General features: G+C 46.0%; 1 protein-coding gene across 5 annotated transcripts in view; it reads right to left on the reverse strand.

Annotated features, from left to right (window-relative positions):
* Positions 1-574: 574 nt before the first annotated feature.
* The window catches only part of LOC127587772 (protein turtle homolog B-like), an 89,648-nt gene continuing 71,084 nt past the window's right edge, over positions 575-19,138 (reverse strand). For 4 of the 5 annotated variants that reach the window (XM_052046214.1, XM_052046213.1, XM_052046215.1 and 1 more), the window contains 2 exons: positions 9,426-9,553; positions 575-6,450 (listed from right to left, as the gene is read on the reverse strand). In XM_052046214.1, the coding sequence (XP_051902174.1) occupies positions 6,236-6,450; positions 9,426-9,553 (343 nt within the window). In that variant the 3' untranslated portion in view covers positions 575-6,235. The remainder of the gene's footprint in view (positions 6,451-9,425; positions 9,554-19,138) is intronic. The other variant, XR_007958849.1, reaches the window with a different exon arrangement.

Raw genomic sequence — 19,138 nt, forward strand, 5'->3', positions numbered from 1 at the left:
TATATATATATATATATATATATATATGCACTGCCTCAAACAACATGAGTGTACAGCATATGCAGCTATATTAGCTCCATAATGAACTACAACGACAAATTCTGAAAGCAGTATTCGGGATGCACTGAAAAGAAAAACAACTTTTCAAGAGAAACAAAAACCATATTATAGATCTCAGACTGACTGATTTTCGAATTCTAAAATCTCCTAAAATCTCTTTATTTCCAGAATTTTAAAATACATTTTCTTCTTTTCCTGTCACTGCAGCGCAAATACTGCTGTTTAATTCAGCATATTTTAATAGCATTAAGCAGGTACGTACAGTAAGAACAGGTGCATTTCAATAAATTTGAATATCGTGGGGAAAAGTATTTTTCTGTTTTAATGACTCTGTGTAAGAAACAGTTTTGAGTTTGACTTTTTTGATCTACAAGTACATTTCTATTTCTATTTTCAACGATAATCATTCATTGAAAGACACCTGTGTAATGGTACTTAAATATCAGGTTTATTCCGGGTAATTTAGTGAACAATGCTTTACTTTTCATAGAGAGCTGTCTCCACCTAGTGGTGAGTTTTGAAGATGCAGCGATTCCGATGACCGATTCGTTTTTATTGACCTGATCAAATAGCTGTCATCAAGGTTACGGGGAGCATATCCGAATTTCTGAATTACTCATATGCAATCAAAGCACCGTGTTGACAAGAAAATGAACAATATCACAAAGAAATTCCAAAGGCAAATGGTCATGAGGATGCATTCAAAACAAAAATGGCCTTGCTCGAACATCTGACATTTTGTAACTCTTGTCATGTCCCAGAAACAACAGCAGAGACTGCACACGGCCAACTCTGTAACACGCAAATAGTGTGTAGCTACATTTGGTCTGAGGCAAAGAAATACAATGAACTTGAAAAAAAAAAGCACCACAGCTGTTTGGAAATAGCACCAGTTTTCAGAATGTCCAGGTATATGATGTGTTTGTCTTTTGGCAATGTGCAGCACTGGCTTGAATGACATCAAGTGTGCTGAGTACCTTAAGAAGCTGCTAAAATGCTCAAACCAAATTGAGTTAAGAAAACATGACATGACCAAACACATCCTCGTGCTTCAGCAGAAAAACAAAACACATTTGTAAGTCCGAAAGTCAGTTGATAAAGCAGCCATCGCGAATCAAATATGTTTCATATGGTGAATACATGCATGTCAAACCATTTCCGGTTTGAACCCAACGAAGCTATGGAGGACCGTAGTAAAGGTAAGAGCGCCGTCATTCTTATAAGCTTCAAATGCGAATACAATATATTCATATCTCCAAATGATGAACTAAACATAATGGCCCACAGTCAAATTGATATTTGCTATTCAATGGCAAGCAAACGTTGCTATAAAAATAGGTTGCTGTGTTTGTATACAGTACAGTGAAATCCATTAGAATGCACCATTCTGTGAAATATTTTGTTTCTTATACCTACTGCACTGCTACAATATAAGCACAGATGAATATAAAAATAAATAGAGACTTGTACATTCTTTTAAAACGTTAACTGTCCTCAAATGAGATATATTAGAGACGGGCCATTCGGGGGGCCCCACATGTACATTGGTATATTATATTTATATAGAGATTGTTTATATTTCCTGGATCTATTACAAATCACCTAATTTCTATTCTTGGAGGATATCTTTTACTCACATTTTGATGTTGGTCTGTTACATTATGGTAAACATGTCACTTGAACCTACACTACTCCGATCCCCACTCGAGTCTTCAAATGTGCATTATTAATCTGTTCTACCAAATAAATTAATAAATTAGACAAGCTATGCTTATTCAAGACATTATATACAAACTGTGAAGGAAAGTAGGGATTTTTTTTTTCCGGGCTCTGTACATTGAAACAAAAAGTGATACTTAATCTGATCAATACTTTCCCCCCTTGTGAGTCCGCGTTTTGTCAGCCAGGGTAAGATTCGGATCTCTGCTGTTCCGAGCCAAAGTCTGGAACACATTGTGATAGTATTTGCTGTTCATGGAGTAGCCATCATTGACCCCCACCCCCACCCCCGCTTCTGCTCGAAGAAGGTTGATAAAAGGTATGGACTAACCGGCAATGACATTGCATTCTATTTCTAGGTAGTGTACTTTGATTAAAGAGAAAATGCAGTTTACAACATGACATATATGAGTATGTAAGAGAGAGTTTTTTTCCTTGTGCAGTGTCGGTTAGCACCAGGTTGTCTACTTGAGCACATGGCCAAAGCCTGTCAAGCATGTGCGACATAAAAGTGACCTTAAAAAAGTTTGTCGAGACTCGATACAGGTGAAAAGCCCGAGTCAGATGACACTCAAGGCAGTCTCTTCACACCGCCTCAGATAAATTCCCAAGTGATACAGTACCAAGATTTATTTTCAAGTCGCGTGACTGAAATGGAAGCGGAAAGAAGTCGAACAGACAGACATAGAAAAACCACAACTTTCAAACAACGCCGTTGATTATGCCGCCTTTCCAAAACATTTTTTTTTACTTTTTGGGGACCAGAAAGCCTGAAAAATATGTGATTTCTACGCAGAGTGGCTCTTATGATGGTATTCAAAAAAGTTCACAGCGATTCAACGACTCTCTAGTTTTACTCAGACAGCAGGAGAGAGAGCACTAAATTGACTTTTAACTCAACTATTTTGGAAGGGAACTTTAGTCTAATCTCCGTTATTAACAGATTTGATATATATTCTCAATGAAAATGTATGTGAAAAATATTTAGAATTTCTGCAGGTCGGTATGCATGTCTAAGTGTGTCTATTATTTTCTTACTGTTCACTGACCGCCGATTTGTAAAGCAATATCCGAGTTAATCATCTGTCAGGCTGGTGATGCAACGTTCGCTCAAATCTCCTTCATGCCTTGAAAGACATCAGAAAACATTTGGGGGAAAGTCAGAGAGACAGCCCAGCCACATATTTAACTTGTTCGACCAGGAAGTGCTTAGAGAGTCGGCTTCCGTTATTGCAAACTTCTTTCTGTCTCTCTCGATGTGATTCAAAATCAAGTAACAATACCAGCAAAGGACATCTCATGCCTTTTAGACATACTACACGTTCTGTCGTGATTTGTTGATGAGTGATTGTTTTTTTTTTTTCTTTGAATATGCAGGCAGAAATGTAGCCAGTTACGGAACTGGCAATAGCATAACGAGTACGGTACTGCTCAAGGATTGCTCAGCAACAATGACGTCAAATCTAAATGGTACCATAAATGTACATTTGAAATGAGGTTATCATTTTGAGGCATGATCAATTGAGGGTCCATATTCTCATTTTTTTGACAAATGAAAATATGACTGGTAATCTTCAAAAAAAGGCACTTCACTTTTGAAATGTGAAAGGATCGATTTACAAATAGACACTCCTCGCAAAGAGTTAGGGATATTTGGCCTCCAGGTGAAATCTATGCAAGATGTAAAAAGTTCACGCTACAATGCTATCATATTATGAAAGTAGGACAAAAGTTAACAAGAATGGTGGGTACACAAAAAAAAATGTCAATGTGTGCCCTTGAGCATCACTGACAGCTTGACAACATCTCATGCTGTTCACAAGTGGACTTATTGTCTGCCGAGTCATGGCATCCTACTCTTCTTAAACGGCAAACCTCAGGTTTTTAAGGTTCTTCAGTGCAGAGTTTCGAGCCTCTGAACGATGAGTCAGCTGATGCCAAAGGTTTTCAATAGGATTCAGGAGCAGTACAGGCCATTCCGTACATTACTTGTTAACAGCCCTTTGCGACTGAGGGATCGTCGTCCTTCAAGACGAAATTAGGCCCGTGTTGTTCAATCACTGGATTCATGTTATTCAGGTAGTTTGGGCTTGTCACCAAGTGTAGGGCAGTTCTGTACCGACTGGACACACAAGCCCACACTGTAACACCGCCACCACCCAAAAATCGTCTGGTGACAACAGTGGCTGAGGCATAGCGCTCTTGTTGTCGTCTCTAACATGGTGCCCGGTGATGTAGTCGGGTACCCTTGCAGGGCATCTCACATGGAGACTATGCTGATGTAAACGTTTTCCAAAGGTCTGGCGTGACACTTGGGTGCCTCTCACCTCCTTTAAACATGACTGGAGTTGGGTGGCAGTCATCATTTGGTTTCCTTCACTCTTTGTGAGTAGTGTATATCTCAGTAATGCATTTTTACCCTTAGCATGTCAGTTGTTTTGTGAATAAAGGGAAAATTATAGATGAAGTGGAGTCTTTTCAAAAGCTTTTACGATATTGGCTATGGAAAAAGCTAGAAAACAAAAACAAAATGTAATTATCGTAATTGTAGCGTATTTCAAAAGACTGTTGGTCTTGCAGCTGATGAAATCTTCAATCAAAATCTGTTCCACTGGTTAAAGGACACTTTGATTCTCTCCTCTTTCATCTCGAACTGCTTCAAACAACAAAGCGTGTGATGGAAAAGTGGTTAGAACTGCATGACTGTCCGTGTTTTATGTTATGTGTTGTGTTTATTATTTTACTTTATGTTAACTGTTTTGTAAAGCGCTTTGTTACAGCTGCCGCTGTTGTGAAAGCGCTATATAAATCAGCATGTATTGTATTGTATCGTATATAATCTAGTGTTTGTAATGATTCTAGATACAGTTCACCTGATGGTGATGTCCATTTAAGGTTGCATCCGACTGGTCAACTTCAGACGAACGCATACAATTCCAGATGAAACTTATTGCACGTCTTTGCAATACGCATATTACACATGCCATTATCGCGATGATGATTTATTGTGCAGCCCTAATTGTCTGTCTGTCTATCCATCCACCTCTCACTTTATCCAAATCATTAAATAATGATGAAATTATTCGCTCACCAGCCTTGACTTGCAGATGAACTCAAATGGCCATTCATTAAAGGTGCGATTTATAATCCGAAGATCCTTATAGTGCAGAAAATACGGTACCTTAGCTTTGACAGTGCTTCAGCAATCCTCAAGTCATTCCAACTGTAACTCAGTAACGTGAAACAGAGTAATCTAAGCCCGTGACGTTATGACAACTCCTGTTCTTTGTTTTATTCCAATAGTGTTCACTCCCTGGACTGTCAAAGAGCAGATTTTAATATCTCAACAAGTTCCAAAATGAAATGAATAGGTCAAGAAAAACGGACAAAAAAGTGTCGCTGAAAAATGTAGCTGCCTCTAATTGCCAATCCTATTCCTTCATAGGTGATTATTCTTTCACTTACAGCATGCTTACAAAATCGAACAAAATGGAACATTACATTCATACTGTGAAGCAAAACGGCTCAGTAGAAATGACGTTCGGATTTGAAGTGAAGTGAATCAAGCAGCAGGTCGTGGTTCACTTGCCCGACTTCAGCGCAGGCAGCATGGGGTCCGTTCCCCCTAAGTGGTGATGTAAATGTGAGTGTCAACGGTTGTCAGTCTTTATACGTGTCCTGTGATTGACTGGTGACCAGTCCTAGCCCTAGTCTGCCTTTTGCCCAAAGATCAGATCAGCTCGTATAGGCTCCAACTCCCAGATGAAAGTAAATTGACGGATGCATGAGGCAGGCAACCAAACATACATTCATGTCAGTTGTATTTTCTACGTTGGCAAATCCAGTACTATGGCACAAAATCCTGTATAGTTACTTTTTTCCTCAGCTATATTGGTTTTGGATAGCTAATTTATTCTGAGTAGGATTTTGAGCCCTCTGTACTTCCTGCAGTAGAAGAAATGGAGACGAGGGTGTAAAAACTGAAATAAATGCAAGCCTGACATGCATTTCAATTAGCTAACACGACATAAAGGAAATCTTGGATTTCAAATAACTTTTTGCACTGGAGAAAATCGTTGTCAAACTACGGCAGGTATCATTCTGATTTGATTTGCTGAAAACGTAAACACATTGACGAGAATACTAAATGGGACCATCCAAAGAAACATGGCGATTAGCGCATTCATTCCAGAGGCCAACATTTAGAAATACGGATTTTGGATGGATTGTCGTCGAGATTGAAATGAATATTGAAGGGTTTGATCTTCATTCATCGTCATTAGAAAATGTAGAAAACCCATCATAAATGGTTGAATTGCCCATTGGTTGAACAGGGTGCACCACATCGAAATACTAAAATGCAGTTCTCCCCATCCCAGCAGATGATCCACGCAATTATTGTTTTAAAACGTGTCAACATAAAATCTATTTTGACCTTCATTTGTGTGGATTTTTTTCAGAGGAAGGTGGCATGGTCTAGTTCCACGTTGTCCATACAAGCCAAAATAGCCTTCTGGTCTTCTCGAAGGGGCCGGCGGTACAGCAGAGCAGAGAAGCGAGTGTAGGGATCATGGAGTAGGAGCCGTTTCTTTTTCCTGTGGAGATAGAGTGCTTCTTCGGGCTGAAGTACCTGAGTGATGTGGGCCTGCCGGGTCTGAGAGGTGGACACACCTGGAAGAGGAAACATATTCAATGGTTTACACCCACAACGTGTGATGCAAGAAACTGTTTTCCAAGCTCATACAGTTCGGTTGTGTTCGCTGTTACGGTGTTTGTTTTTTGTCATCTTATACTCACATGAAGCTGTACGGTTGGTGTATGTCCAGGTCATATACACCCACGTATACCCACATAGATATTCACGCTTAATGTACCCCTACAATACAATGAATACATGCAGTGTAGTCCTATATATGAGGCATTCATAATACAGGCGTACCTCTATGAAATTAATTGGTTCTGGAAGAAATTTCTTAACTAGAAAATGTTGTAAGTAGAGACGCATTTTCCATGTAAATGCCCTAATCTGCCCCCCCCCCCTCAAACAGGTTTTCTAAAACATACATGTTACAATTACATTATTACAATAAATGAGAGTTGAGCAGAATGTAAAAAACAAAGAATAAAAATGATGGTAATTTAACTTTTGACTCCGTCCTAGTTTTTTTGCCCTCGTTAGTTCATGTTCTCTCTCTCAGAAGGGGTTTTTGCCTGCCGTTTTGGAAAGAACTGATCCAAGGACATTTGCTTTTGTCGGCTTTTAACAATTCTTCGAAAATGTCCAAGGCAAATATCAGCATAGTGAGCGATCGCCTGACTGGTGAACACTTTTTCTTGGTGATTCACATTTACGTAAATCTATCGGAACGCCTCATGGCCTAGGAAGGGAGTGACGAGGACGCTGCATAGACACAGATCTTCTACACACATAGACTCATACATTTTAGCCAATGGGATGTCAGGAAGATGCTAGGTAATAGATATGATAGGTGTTTCGTCACTTGAAAATTTCGTATAAAGAGACGTTCGTAAGTAGAGGCACCACTGACTTAGAGTAATATACACCACACCATAACAATACATGATTCATTTAAGATTGCGTGACTTTTGCTTTTGATATGATTTTTATCAGTGGAAATGCACATGCCTCGTCAAGTGGAGTGTCTTATCGGTAGGCTCTCTTCTCGTCTCTCTTATTTTGTAAATTTGTAGCAAGTTAACAGGGAGTTTATCGTTTGTCCATTTCGATAGTTGTGCACGCCATGATGATGTCAATTGTAAATGACATGGTCAATAAACGATATTAAGGGTAGGTTTGCAGGAAGACAGCAATTGATATGTTTTATATAACCTCCCAAAATTGGGTTTGCTTTATTAACCTTGGAAGATCAATACAGGTTTGTGATCAAGCTCATTGCCAACATTTAAGGGAATAAAATGGCAGGCTCCAACAAGGGTTTCGTTATCTTGAACAAAAGCCTCATAGTAGGGAAGAAAATGTTCAAATTTGCATGACAGCATTTTCCTGCAGCTGAAGTCACCACAGTACTGCTTCTTTTACATGCACAAGTGTATCTTTGGTCTTTAACCCTTTCAGGGACAGCGCTTACTACATTGGACAGTTTATCATGTTGTCAGGTTACAGGGCGCATGAAAGGGTTTATGATCGCTATATTAAAGGCGATGTTCAGAAGACTCCACATTCTCAGTTGAACTATTTTTGCCAGAAAGACTGAGAGATAGTCCTGGACTGCCGGCAGGTCAGTTTCATACCTGCATTCTGTCATGCTTTGGCCTGTGTTTTATTTTTTGTTTCAGTTCTGGCTAGAGTGGAGGGTGATCCCGCCAGCGGCACACCTGTCTCTCGTTACAATCACTGGGATATAAAAAGAATCTGACTATAGCTGTGCTGCGTCAGATTATTAACCTCGTTCGCTTGTTATGCCTCAAGTGTTGTTTTTCTAGACCTCTTGTCCATGCTCATAGTTCGCTCTTGTCCATATTGATCTCGCTTTGTATTTTCAGCTTTGTGATTATTTCATCTCAGTTTTGTTTTTGCGTGAGTGAATTCTCTTAAGGGCTGTTCACACGGCACATATTTGCTGCGGCGCTGCACCGATGTATTTTGTTGCGATATATTTTGCACCGCAGCAAATTGTGTGGAGGGTTCACACGTCCAAAGCCGCTGAGCGTGGCAGCATCGGCACAGCGTCGGCGCATCCCCACTTGCGTTCACACGGCAGTTTCTGCAGCGGAGCAAAACGACAGAAAACAAACGAGCTGTCGTGTTGGTTCTTTTTAAAACGTACTGTATATACACAACTCAAGCGACTACTGGACCGGCACGTCCTTCTCCTTCTCGGTCTCCGTGCCTTCTGCTCGAGAGTGACCGCCCCCGAAAATGTAAATCAACGATGACTTCAATGACACTCAGAAAAGCAAACACTAATGCGCCAAACAGAAAATTAAGAGAGGAAATCACAAAATAAATTATATAGGGGGTGGGGGGGTTGTGAACAAACAACAAAGCAACAAACAACTCTGAGACAGTCCAGTCTCCTACAAAAGGAAAGATGTTACCAGCCAAGTCTTGTGTCGTTATTAAACAAACACATTACCGAAGTCCCACAGAGCACGAAAGCAACGCATTCTCGACATACGTACTCTTCACAAGCATTTGCTCTGGAGCAAATTTAACCCAGTTGTGTTCACACGTGAAAATTTACATCGGTGCTGCTTCGCAAACGAGCATTTGCTCCGGAGCAAATTTTTAAACCACCTCCCTGAGGTGGATCAAATTTGGTCCGGTGTAAGCCTTTTTCCGGGGCTACGCCGGAGCTAATTTGCACGTGTGAACGCTCTACTGGGGTAGCCCCGGCGTCGCACCGGACCAAATCTTGCCGTGTGAACAGCCCTTTAGTCTTTCATTTCTAGTATTTTTGGGTGTAATTTTTACCTTGGCTTTTGCAAGCGTTTTTTGTTTTGTTTTCTTTATGCCGTGTTTCCCTCGCTCTTTGTTTTTAATTTGCCAGTTCTCCAGTTTTTTGTAAATTCACATTTCAGCTTCACATTTTATCCCTTGAGGGCCCACTGTATGCTCTTCATTTTGAAGGGTAATAAATCATGTTCAAAATATGCCAACATACCTGCTTTCCTCCTAGTCTTGGAATTATTGTTATTCATTGTCATCTTCTTAGCCTTTCTAATACGTTGATATCTCAGAGCATCAATCCTCTCAGACCCCGAACGAACACTCGGTGCACCTCGACGTTTTCTAAATAAAGAGAACAAAGAGGGAAAAGGGGTAACTCCATGCCAAATATTTTAAAGGAAATAAAATTGAATACTAACTCTAAGTCAGTCCTGCTTGATCCATGCAAGAGGTGGAACACAATGTTCAAGGATCAACATGGGACACTTCAAGGTGCTGTCTTCTGAATCTTTTTTTTTTATTCCATGCGCTACATTATTTGAGAAATTTTTAACAGCCTTAAACATTGTTAGGAATAAAAATGGGACTCATTCGATAAATACATATTTTGATGATTTGATCCAATGAAATCTTCATATAAAAGTGATATTTTTCATTTTAGGGCATGTACACTAAGTGATAAATGTAACATTTAAATGAATCTGACATTTGATGAGCACTACAATCACAAACTGAATGTCTATGCCTTTTAGGTGAATATTTCCTCCTCTGAAAAAAAAAATATAGATGCAAATGTTCCTTTGTTGTGGCTTGTCAACGGCTGTTGCTTGTATCAAAATGTATCGCTCGCTCTCTCTTTGTGAAGGCACTTATGACTTGGTAGCCCAAAGATTTCTGCCAATCACACATCGGCAGCCTATTTCTACGTCTTGAAGCACAGAAAACAATTAGCATTTACAGGGAGGAGTGGGGGAGATGGGCATCTTTCCACAGTGGCTGCAGAGAGAAACCGAGGATCATTAGAACAGGAAGGAAAACCACAGCTGAGCAACAAAGCATTTTCGATATGTATTCATAGACATGGAAACTGTCTACAATGGGCTTCACCATGCTGACAGGGGGAGAGATGGCTGGAGGGGAAATGACTACGCGGGAACAGTCACATCATGAAAAATAAGCCAAAGAAAAGCGAAGCACTAGGACAAGAAATGTAACAAGAATTAATCAATAGAATTGTTTGTTGTTGGGGTTTTTTTTTTTTTTGGAAACGGAGGAGGATTTAGCAATGGCATGCATGGCAGTTTGCACATGGAACAGAACTTTAAAGGGGAATACATTCAAAAGCTTTGATTCTCCATACAGATGCTTTACAAGTTTTAAGGGAATGTACGCAAATGGGATTATCAAAAATACAAAATGTGAAAAGCGTTATATTTGTAATGTACTTGTTGATCAGTTTGCTTTTTCATTGAAATCCCTCCTGGGCGCCTCCCTGTTGAGATGTGCCAGGCGCGTCCCACTTGGAGGAGGCCCCGGGGACCACCCAGGACACGACGGAGAGACTATATTTCCCTACTGGGAACGCCTTAGGATTCTCCAGGAAGAGATGGACGAAGTGGCTGGGGAAAGGGAAGTCTTGGATTCCCGGTAAAGCTCCTGACCCTGCCATCCGACCCCGGCGAAGTGGAAGAAAACGGATGGATAGAAGATGCTTTTCAATTATGAGAGCTAGAGTTCCCAAAACTGTCAATCTTAAATGGATGCTTGTTGAAGATCAGAAATCTGTGAATTGTGGCTTCCAGTGGTAACACAGCTGAATGTTACAACACATTTACTGGATTAAAAATATTTTCTTTGGAATCATACAAACAAAAAAAGCACATATGAGTACCGGTAATTGGCAATTGGTAATTGGTGACCTTGCAATAACCACTATGGAAGCTAATTTTATTTTGAAAATGTGGCAAAGGAGTTACCGTGTTTCCTCGCTATTTTGTAGTTCAGTTATTGTGGATTCTCTCTATTGTGGATTTGTGTCCATAAGTTCATGTATGTCGTGTATGTTTTACCTTGCTATTTTGTGGGTTTAGCAGCTATTTGTCTTCCCTTTATATTGGACCAATTAAATTTTTTATTTTTTTTGGAAGGGAAATTGGTTTTGCAAAAACCAACAGCATGAACATTACACAGCTCGTTGCCTATAATCAGCAGCTGGGTATTTATTCGACAACATAGGTGTCAAACTCAAGGCCCAGGGGCGAGATCTGGCCCGCCAAAGTAAATCATGGGTGCCCACTTTCATGAACCTTGCTAAAATATGTTCCAAAATGTCAAATCATTACGTGAAATAAATTATCTTCAGATTTTGCAATAATTTTGTTCCGCTGTTCACACACACTTGAACAAGCTATTATAGTTTACTTGACTGAGCGTAATGCATCAGTTTGTTGAGTTTGACACCCCTGTTCTACAATTTGTATTTCAAAAAGTTACATTTATTCAGTATAACACGTGTTTAGAAGCGTGGGAACTGTGTATGTGTGGGTGGGGAAGTCTTAATAGACATGTCTTAAAGAAAAATCAACTTCTACTTTGGAGAAATTCACCAATTGCGGACTTGGAACGTATCACCTGTAAAAAGTGATAGGCCACTGTACAGTGCTTGATATTTAGAAATAACACTGCATTATTACTGTTTTTGTTTATTAAGTAAAGTGATTTTTCATGATCATGTTTTTGTGTGTTTCCAGCAAATGGAAGACTAGAGCCATTCCTTCAGTGTGCCCACGTGCTGCTTATTATTATTAGCCATTTATTTAAGGACTGACAACCTGCCTGCAGTTTGTCAGATTGTTTTGACCCTGTTGCTGCTCTTGCTCAAGTGATTGTTTTCTAGATCTCTTGCTCTCATCATAGTAGTTAATCCCTTAGTTCCAGGTTTTTGTAAGTTTAAACTTTGTGTAGTCATTTTACCTTGCTTTTGTTTGTTCGTGTGAATAGGACTCTTGTCATTTCATTTGGTATTCTCGGTCTATTTTCTTCTGACTATTTTATTGCCTTTTGCAAGCACCTTTTATTAATGTATTGTTTTTCCTGGTTCTTGTTGTGACCAGTGATTTCTGTGTAGACTTTGTCGGCACACCTTTGTTCTTGTAAATAAATAGTTATGTCACAGAGTTTTGTATGGTGTCTATGTTTCTGTGATCCTAAACATTATTCGGTTTGTTTCGGACCTGACATGATCTAAGCAGAAGCAGTCTCAGTCACCCCTCCGTGAGCCGTCACCTTACCGTGGTGGAGCGGTTTGTGTGTCCCAATGATCCTAAGGGCTAAGTTGTCTGCGGCTTAATGCCCCTGGCAGGGTCACCCATGGCAAACAGGTCCTAGGTAAGGGATCAGACGAAGCACAGCTCAAAAGATCCCTTATGATGAATATAATATATGGACTTGAGTTTCCCTTGCTCAGACGCGGGACACCGCAGCCCCTCCTCTAGAGCCAGGCCTGGAGGTGGGGCTACATCCACAGGGCCCCACCGGGCTTAGCCTGAAAAGGCAACGTAGGTCCCCTTTCCCATGGGCTCACCATCTATGGGAGGGCAATGAATTTGAGTGCACCATGTTCCGTGCCTCTATTGTTGAGGCGGCCAGCCTGATGCAGCGTCAGCGGTCGCCGAGGCAAAAACTCGGGTGTGGGAAGAGTTCAGTGAGGCCATGGAAGCCGATTTCCGGATGGCTTCGTGGAAATTTTGGTCCACCATCCAACGTCTCAGGAGGAGGAAGCAGTGCACCATTCACACTGTGTCCAGTGGGGATGGAGCGCTGCTGACCTCAACTCGGGACGTTGTAAGTCGTGGGCAGAGTACTTTGAAGACCTCCTCAACTCCACCAACATGCCTTCCTTAGAGGAAGCAGATTCTGGGGACTCTGAGGTGGGCTCTCCTATCTCTGTGGTAAAAAAAACTCCTTGATGGCAAAGCCCCAGGGGTGGATGAGATCAGTCCAGAGTTCCTCAAGGCTCTGGATGTTGTGGGTCTGTCCTGGTTGACACGCCTCTGCAACATTGTGTGGTCGAGGAAAGTGCATCTGGATTGGCAGACCAGGGTGGTGGTCCCTCTTTTAAAAAGAGGGACTGGAGGGTGTGTTCCGACTACAGAGGGATGACACTCCTCAGCCTCCCCCGTAAGGCCTATTGAGGTGTGCTGGAGAGGAGGGTCCATCAGGAAGTTAAGCCTCAGATTCAGGAGGAGCAGTGTGGTTTTGGTCCAGAACATTGGACCAGCTCCACACCCTTAGCAGGGTCTTTGAGGGTACGTGGGACCTCGCCCAGCAAGTCTACATGTCCTTTGTGGACTTGGAGAAGGTGTTCGGGATGAAGCTGGTGATGAAGCGGTTGGGATGAAAATTGGCACCTCCAAATCTGAAACAATGGTCCTCAGTTGGAAAAGGGTGGAGTGCCCTCTCCGGGTCGGGGAGGAGATCTTGCCCCAAGTGGAGGAGTTCAAGTATCTCTGAGTCTTATTCACGAGCTGTCACGTCGCGTGCTCGCCAGCAGGTGGCGGGTTTTTCCCTCCGCCTGTTCGGCACACCTGTTCGCAATCTCGGACTGATTACCCTTCTATATTAAGAGACTCCGGCAGTCCTCTCACTGCCGGAGAATTCCTTACCGTGCCATTGCTCTCTCTCTCGCAATCTCGTCGTTTGATAATTCTCGCTGCCCTATTGCCTTACGGCCATTACCATCGTTTATTTCGCGTTGTGACCAAATTGTTAATTCTACAGTTTTCCGATTTCGGTACTTCCTCGCCCTTCATTGTTACGCGAGCGTTTTCGGTTGTCTTCCTTATTTTCCTGGTCCTTATTTGACCAGCGTTTTCTGTTACCGTTTTCCCTGTTCGGGCGCTTTTTGTTCATTATTAAAACCCTTTTGTTTCTTACAAAGATCTTTTCGTGTCTGCTTTTCCTGGGATCCACCTCGTTTTTTCTGTTGTGCACGAGGCGATTTCTCATCGCCTCGGGCCCAACGTGACAGAATTCTCCGGCCAGCATGGATCCCGCAGACGTCAAAAAGATCTTGTCCGCTCTTTCTCGACAAGAGCAACAAATGAGTCAGCACAGCCAAGCCCTTACGGAACACCGCGGCCCGGTCTCCATGCTGGCTCATCGGTTCGATGATTTCGAACCTCGCTTAATTCGGGTGGAGGAACGAAGACCACCTTCCGGGCTTCGTCCTACCACCCCGGAGGCGCCCTCCTCGTACCCCACTATGTCGAGGGAGCCCTCGCTTCCACATCCCCCTCGTTACGGGGGTGAGCACGGGCAGTGTGGACACTTCCTACACCATTGCTCTCTCATATTTGACCAACAGCCGTCCGCCTACGCTACTGACGCCGCCAAGGTGGCTTATGTCATGAGTCTCTTAACAGGTCCGGCGGCGTCGTGGGCGATTGCGACCAGTGACGCTAAGCCGAATCTCCGCACCTCATTTCCTGACTTCGTGGCAGCCTTCCGCCGGGTGTTCCACCATCCCGTGCGGGGCAGAGAGGCGGAGGGTCGGCTGCTCGCCCTGCAGCAGGGAAGGCGGTCGGTTGCTGACTACTCCATTGAGTTCCGGATCCTGGCCGCACAGAGTGGATACGACGATCGGGCCCTGTGTGGACTGTTTCGCCGGGGCCTAAACTCACAGCTCAAGGACGAGCTGGCGACTCGCGACCACAGCACCGACTTGGAGGAGCTGATCGACCTCTCCCTCCTAATGGACAATCGCCTGAGGGAGCGAGGCCGGGAGCGTGGAGGTGATCGGTATCCGCCTCGACGTTTCCTGCACCGTGAGGAATATCGTGGGTTCGGTGAGCACTCCCGGGGCCGGGAGACAGCATCCACGGAGGAACCGATGCAGCTGGGCGGCAAGGACGGTGGTGCGGAGGAAGGAAGGCGCCGTCGCCGCGACCATGCTACGACAGACGGCGCCCAACCACCCTCCCGCGCCGCAACCAGCTATCCGGGATCGTCTTTCCACGCTCCTCCCGATTACTGTGAGTCACGACCTCGCGCGTCACCCCCCCGAGTCTAGGCGAGTCGACAAGCGACCAGGACACCCCAACAGACTTGAGCTCGAGGGGGAGGTATTCGGCGGGTCCCGGTCAAGACGGGTTCGGGCCCTGGTAGATTCAGGAGCAGATGACTGTTTGATGGACACTAATCTCGCGTCCGAACTGGGTTGCTTCTTAGAGGAGTTGGTTGTTGCGAAGCGGGTGCGTGATCTGGATGGGCGTCTCCTGGCGGTAGTAACGCATCGAACGGAGCCGCTAAAGCTTCTGCTATCCGGTAATCATATTGAGAATCGCCGTTTTTATGTTATGCGGTCCCGCAACGCCCCGATCATCCTCGGATTACCCTGGCTTCAGACGCATAACCCTGTGATTTCGTGGGCGCGCCCCGCTATCGATAGCTGGAGCCAATATTGCTACCAGCACTGCCTACAGTCAGCCGTCGGGAGGCACGAACGCGTCACGCCCCCCGAGGAGATCTGCCTTGACGGAGTGCCGGAGTGCTATCGGGATCTTAGGAAGGTATTTAGCGAGGACCATCATCAGACCATCACGCTCACCGTTAGGGCGGGTTTTTTCTTCGTGGGGAAAAAGGATAAGACCCTACGACCCTGCGTGGACTATCGGGGATTGAACGGGATCACTATCAAAAACAAATACCCCTTATCCTTGATAGACTCCGCCTTCGCCCCACTGCAATCTGCCACGGTCTTTTCAAAGCTTGACTTGCGCAGCGCCTACCATTTGGTTCGCATCCGAGAGGGCGACGAATGGAAAACCGCGTTTAAGACCCCCCTGGGCCATTTCGAATATTTAGTTATGCCTTTTGGACTCACAAACGCCCCTGCCGTATTCCAGAATCTTATTAACGATGTGTTACGGGACATGATTAACCTTTTCTGTTTCGTTTATCTTGACGACATTTTGATTTTTTCCCGTTCATTACATGAGCACCGGCAACATGTTCGGCTGGTGCTACGTTTACTAGAGAACCGGCTCTTCGTCAAGGCAGAAAAGTGTGAGTTCCATGTTCCCGTCATCTCCTTCCTGGGGTTCATTATAGAACAGGGCAGGCTACGAGCGGACCCCATTAAGACGCGTGCGGTCACTAACTGGCCGGTCCCGTCCAACCGCAAGGAACTGCAGCGCTTCTTGGGGTTCGCCAACTTCTATAGACGTTTTATCCGCGGTTACAGCCAGATGGCGCTTCCCCTAACCCGCCTTACTTCGGTCAAGATCCCTTTTAAGTGGGACCCTGCCGCGGATGCGGCGTTTGCTAATCTTAAGGCGGCGTTTACTAGTCCCCCCGTACTGCAACATCCTGACCCTGACCACCCTTTCATCGTAGAGGTGGACGCCTCGGATTCAGGGGTGGGTGCGGTGCTGTCCCAACGCTCCCCAGTCGACCAGAAGCTGCACCCCTGCGCCTTCTTCTCCCGTCGACTCAGTGCCGCCGAGTCCAACTACGACGTGGGCAACCGGGAACTGTTGGCTGTGGTGACCGCCTTACAGGAGTGGCGGCACTGGCTCGAGGGGGCAAAGGAGCCTCTTACTGTTTACACGGATCATAAAAACCTTGCCTATCTCCGCTCCGCAAAGAGACTAAACGCCCGTCAGCCCCGGTGGGCCCTCTTCCTCACCAGGTTCGACTTCGTCCTCACCTACTCCCCCGGGTCTAAGAACACTAAGCCTGACGCCCTTTCCCGGCTCCACGAGCCTGCGGGGAGGGACCGTTCCCCGGAGACCATCCTCCCGACCCAGTGCATCGTGGGGGCCGTCCAGTGGGAGGTTGAGCAGCGGATCCAGTCCGCCCTGGTGGGGGTGCAGGTGCCGGCGGGGTGCCCAGCGGGGAGGCTGTTCGTGCCTCCTGCCCTTCGTTCAGCGGTCCTGCAGTGGGGACACGGATCCAAGGTGGCGTGTCATCCGGGGGTGAACCGGACTGTGCAACTCGTCGCCCAGCGTTTCTGGTGGCCGGAGCTCCGCCGCGACGTGACGGAGTTCGTCAAGGCCTGCACCTCCTGCGCCTGCGGCAAGTCGTCCCATCAACCTCCGGCGGGACTGCTCCAGCCGCTGCCCATTCCTCCTCGCCCGTGGTCCCACATCGCTCTGGACTTCGTCACGGGCCTACCGCCTTCCCGGGGTCGGACGGTCGTGCTCACGATCGTGGACCGTTTCTCCAAGGCCGCTCACTTTGTGCCTTTGTCCAGGTTGCCGTCGGCGCTGGAGACCGCCAACCTCCTCATCAGGCACGTCTTCCGTCTCCACGGCATTCCGGCGGACATTGTGTCGGATCGGGGGCCCCAGTTTGTGTCTCGCGTCTGGAAGCGGTTCTGCCGGTCCCTCGGAGCTGCGGCCAGCCTGACCTCGGGATACCACCCCCAGTCCAATGGACAGGCTGAGCGCGCCAACCAGGATCTGGGGGCGGCCCTCCGCTGTGTTTGTCTCCACCGTCCAGCATCCTGGGTCGACCACTTGCCCTGGGTGGAATATGCCCACAACGCTCTCGTCTCCTCCGCTACAGGCAGATCGCCGTTCATGACGGCCTACGGGTACCAGCCACCGTTGTTTCCGTCCCAGGAGGGGCAGGTGGAGGTCCCTTCCGTGCAGCACCACCTTAAGCGGGCCCATCACATGTGGAAGGAGGCCCGGGCTGCGTTGTCCCGCACTGCATCCCGGAACCGGCAGATCGCAGATCGTCGTCAGCGCCCGGCGCCCTCATATGTGGTGGGAGAGAAGGTGTGGCTGGCAACGAGGGATCTTCGCCTGGCCGGCTCGTCTGCCAAACTGGGGCCCCGATTCACTGGCCCATTCGAGGTCGAGACCGTCATCAGCCCCGTCGCGGTCAGGCTCCGGCTACCGGCCTCCATGAAGGTCCACCCCGTGTTCCACGTCTCCCTGCTCAAGCCTGTGTCTTCCAGCGCCTTGGCGCCCCCTCCCGCTCCGCCGCCGCCCCCGCGGGTGGTCGACGGGGACCCAGTGTACACGGTTCGTGCCATCCTGGACTCTCAGCGCAGGGGCAAGGGCTTCCAGTACCTGGTCGATTGGGAGGGCTACGGGCCGGAGGAGCGGCAATGGGTGCCTCGCTCCTGGATCCTTGACCCGTCCCTTCTGCGCGACTTCCACACTGCTCATCCGTCCAAACCGGGTAGTCCGCCGGGAGGCGTCCATTGAGGGGGGGGTACTGTCACGTCGCGTGCTCGCCAGCAGGTGGCGGGTTTTTCCCTCCGCCTGTTCGGCACACCTGTTCGCAATCTCGGACTGATTACCCTTCTATATTAAGAGACTCCGGCAGTCCTCTCACTGCCGGAGAATTCCTTACCGTGCCATTGCTCTCTCTCGCAATCTCGTCGTTTGATAATTCTCGCTGCCCTATTGCCTTACGGCCATTACCATCGTTTATTTCGCGTTGTGACCAAATTGTTAATTCTACAGTTTTCCGATTTCGGTACTTCCTCGCCCTTTATTGTTTCGCGAGCGTTTTCGGTTGTCTTCCTTATTTTCCTGGTCCTTATTTGACCAGCGTTTTCTGTTACCGTTTTCCCTGTTCGGGCGCTTTTTGTTCATTATTAAAACCCTTTTGTTTCTTACAAAGATCTTTTCGTGTCTGCTTTTCCTGGGATCCACCTCGTTTTTTCTGTTGTGCATGAGGCGATTTCTCATCGCCTCGGGCCCAACGTGACACGAGCGAGGGCAGAAAGGAGCGGGAGATCGACAGGCAGATCAGTGCAGTGTCTGCTGTGATGCAGACTTTGTATCGGTCTGTCGTGGTAAAGAAGGAGATGAGCCAAAAGCTCAATTTACTGGTCGATCTACGTTCCAACCCTCACCTATGGTCACAAGCTATGAGTCGTGACCGAAAGAACGAGGTCCCGGATACAAG

The sequence above is a fragment of the Hippocampus zosterae genome, chromosome 16 (assembly GCF_025434085.1).
Source record: "Hippocampus zosterae strain Florida chromosome 16, ASM2543408v3, whole genome shotgun sequence".
Classification (NCBI taxonomy): domain Eukaryota; kingdom Metazoa; phylum Chordata; class Actinopteri; order Syngnathiformes; family Syngnathidae; genus Hippocampus; species Hippocampus zosterae.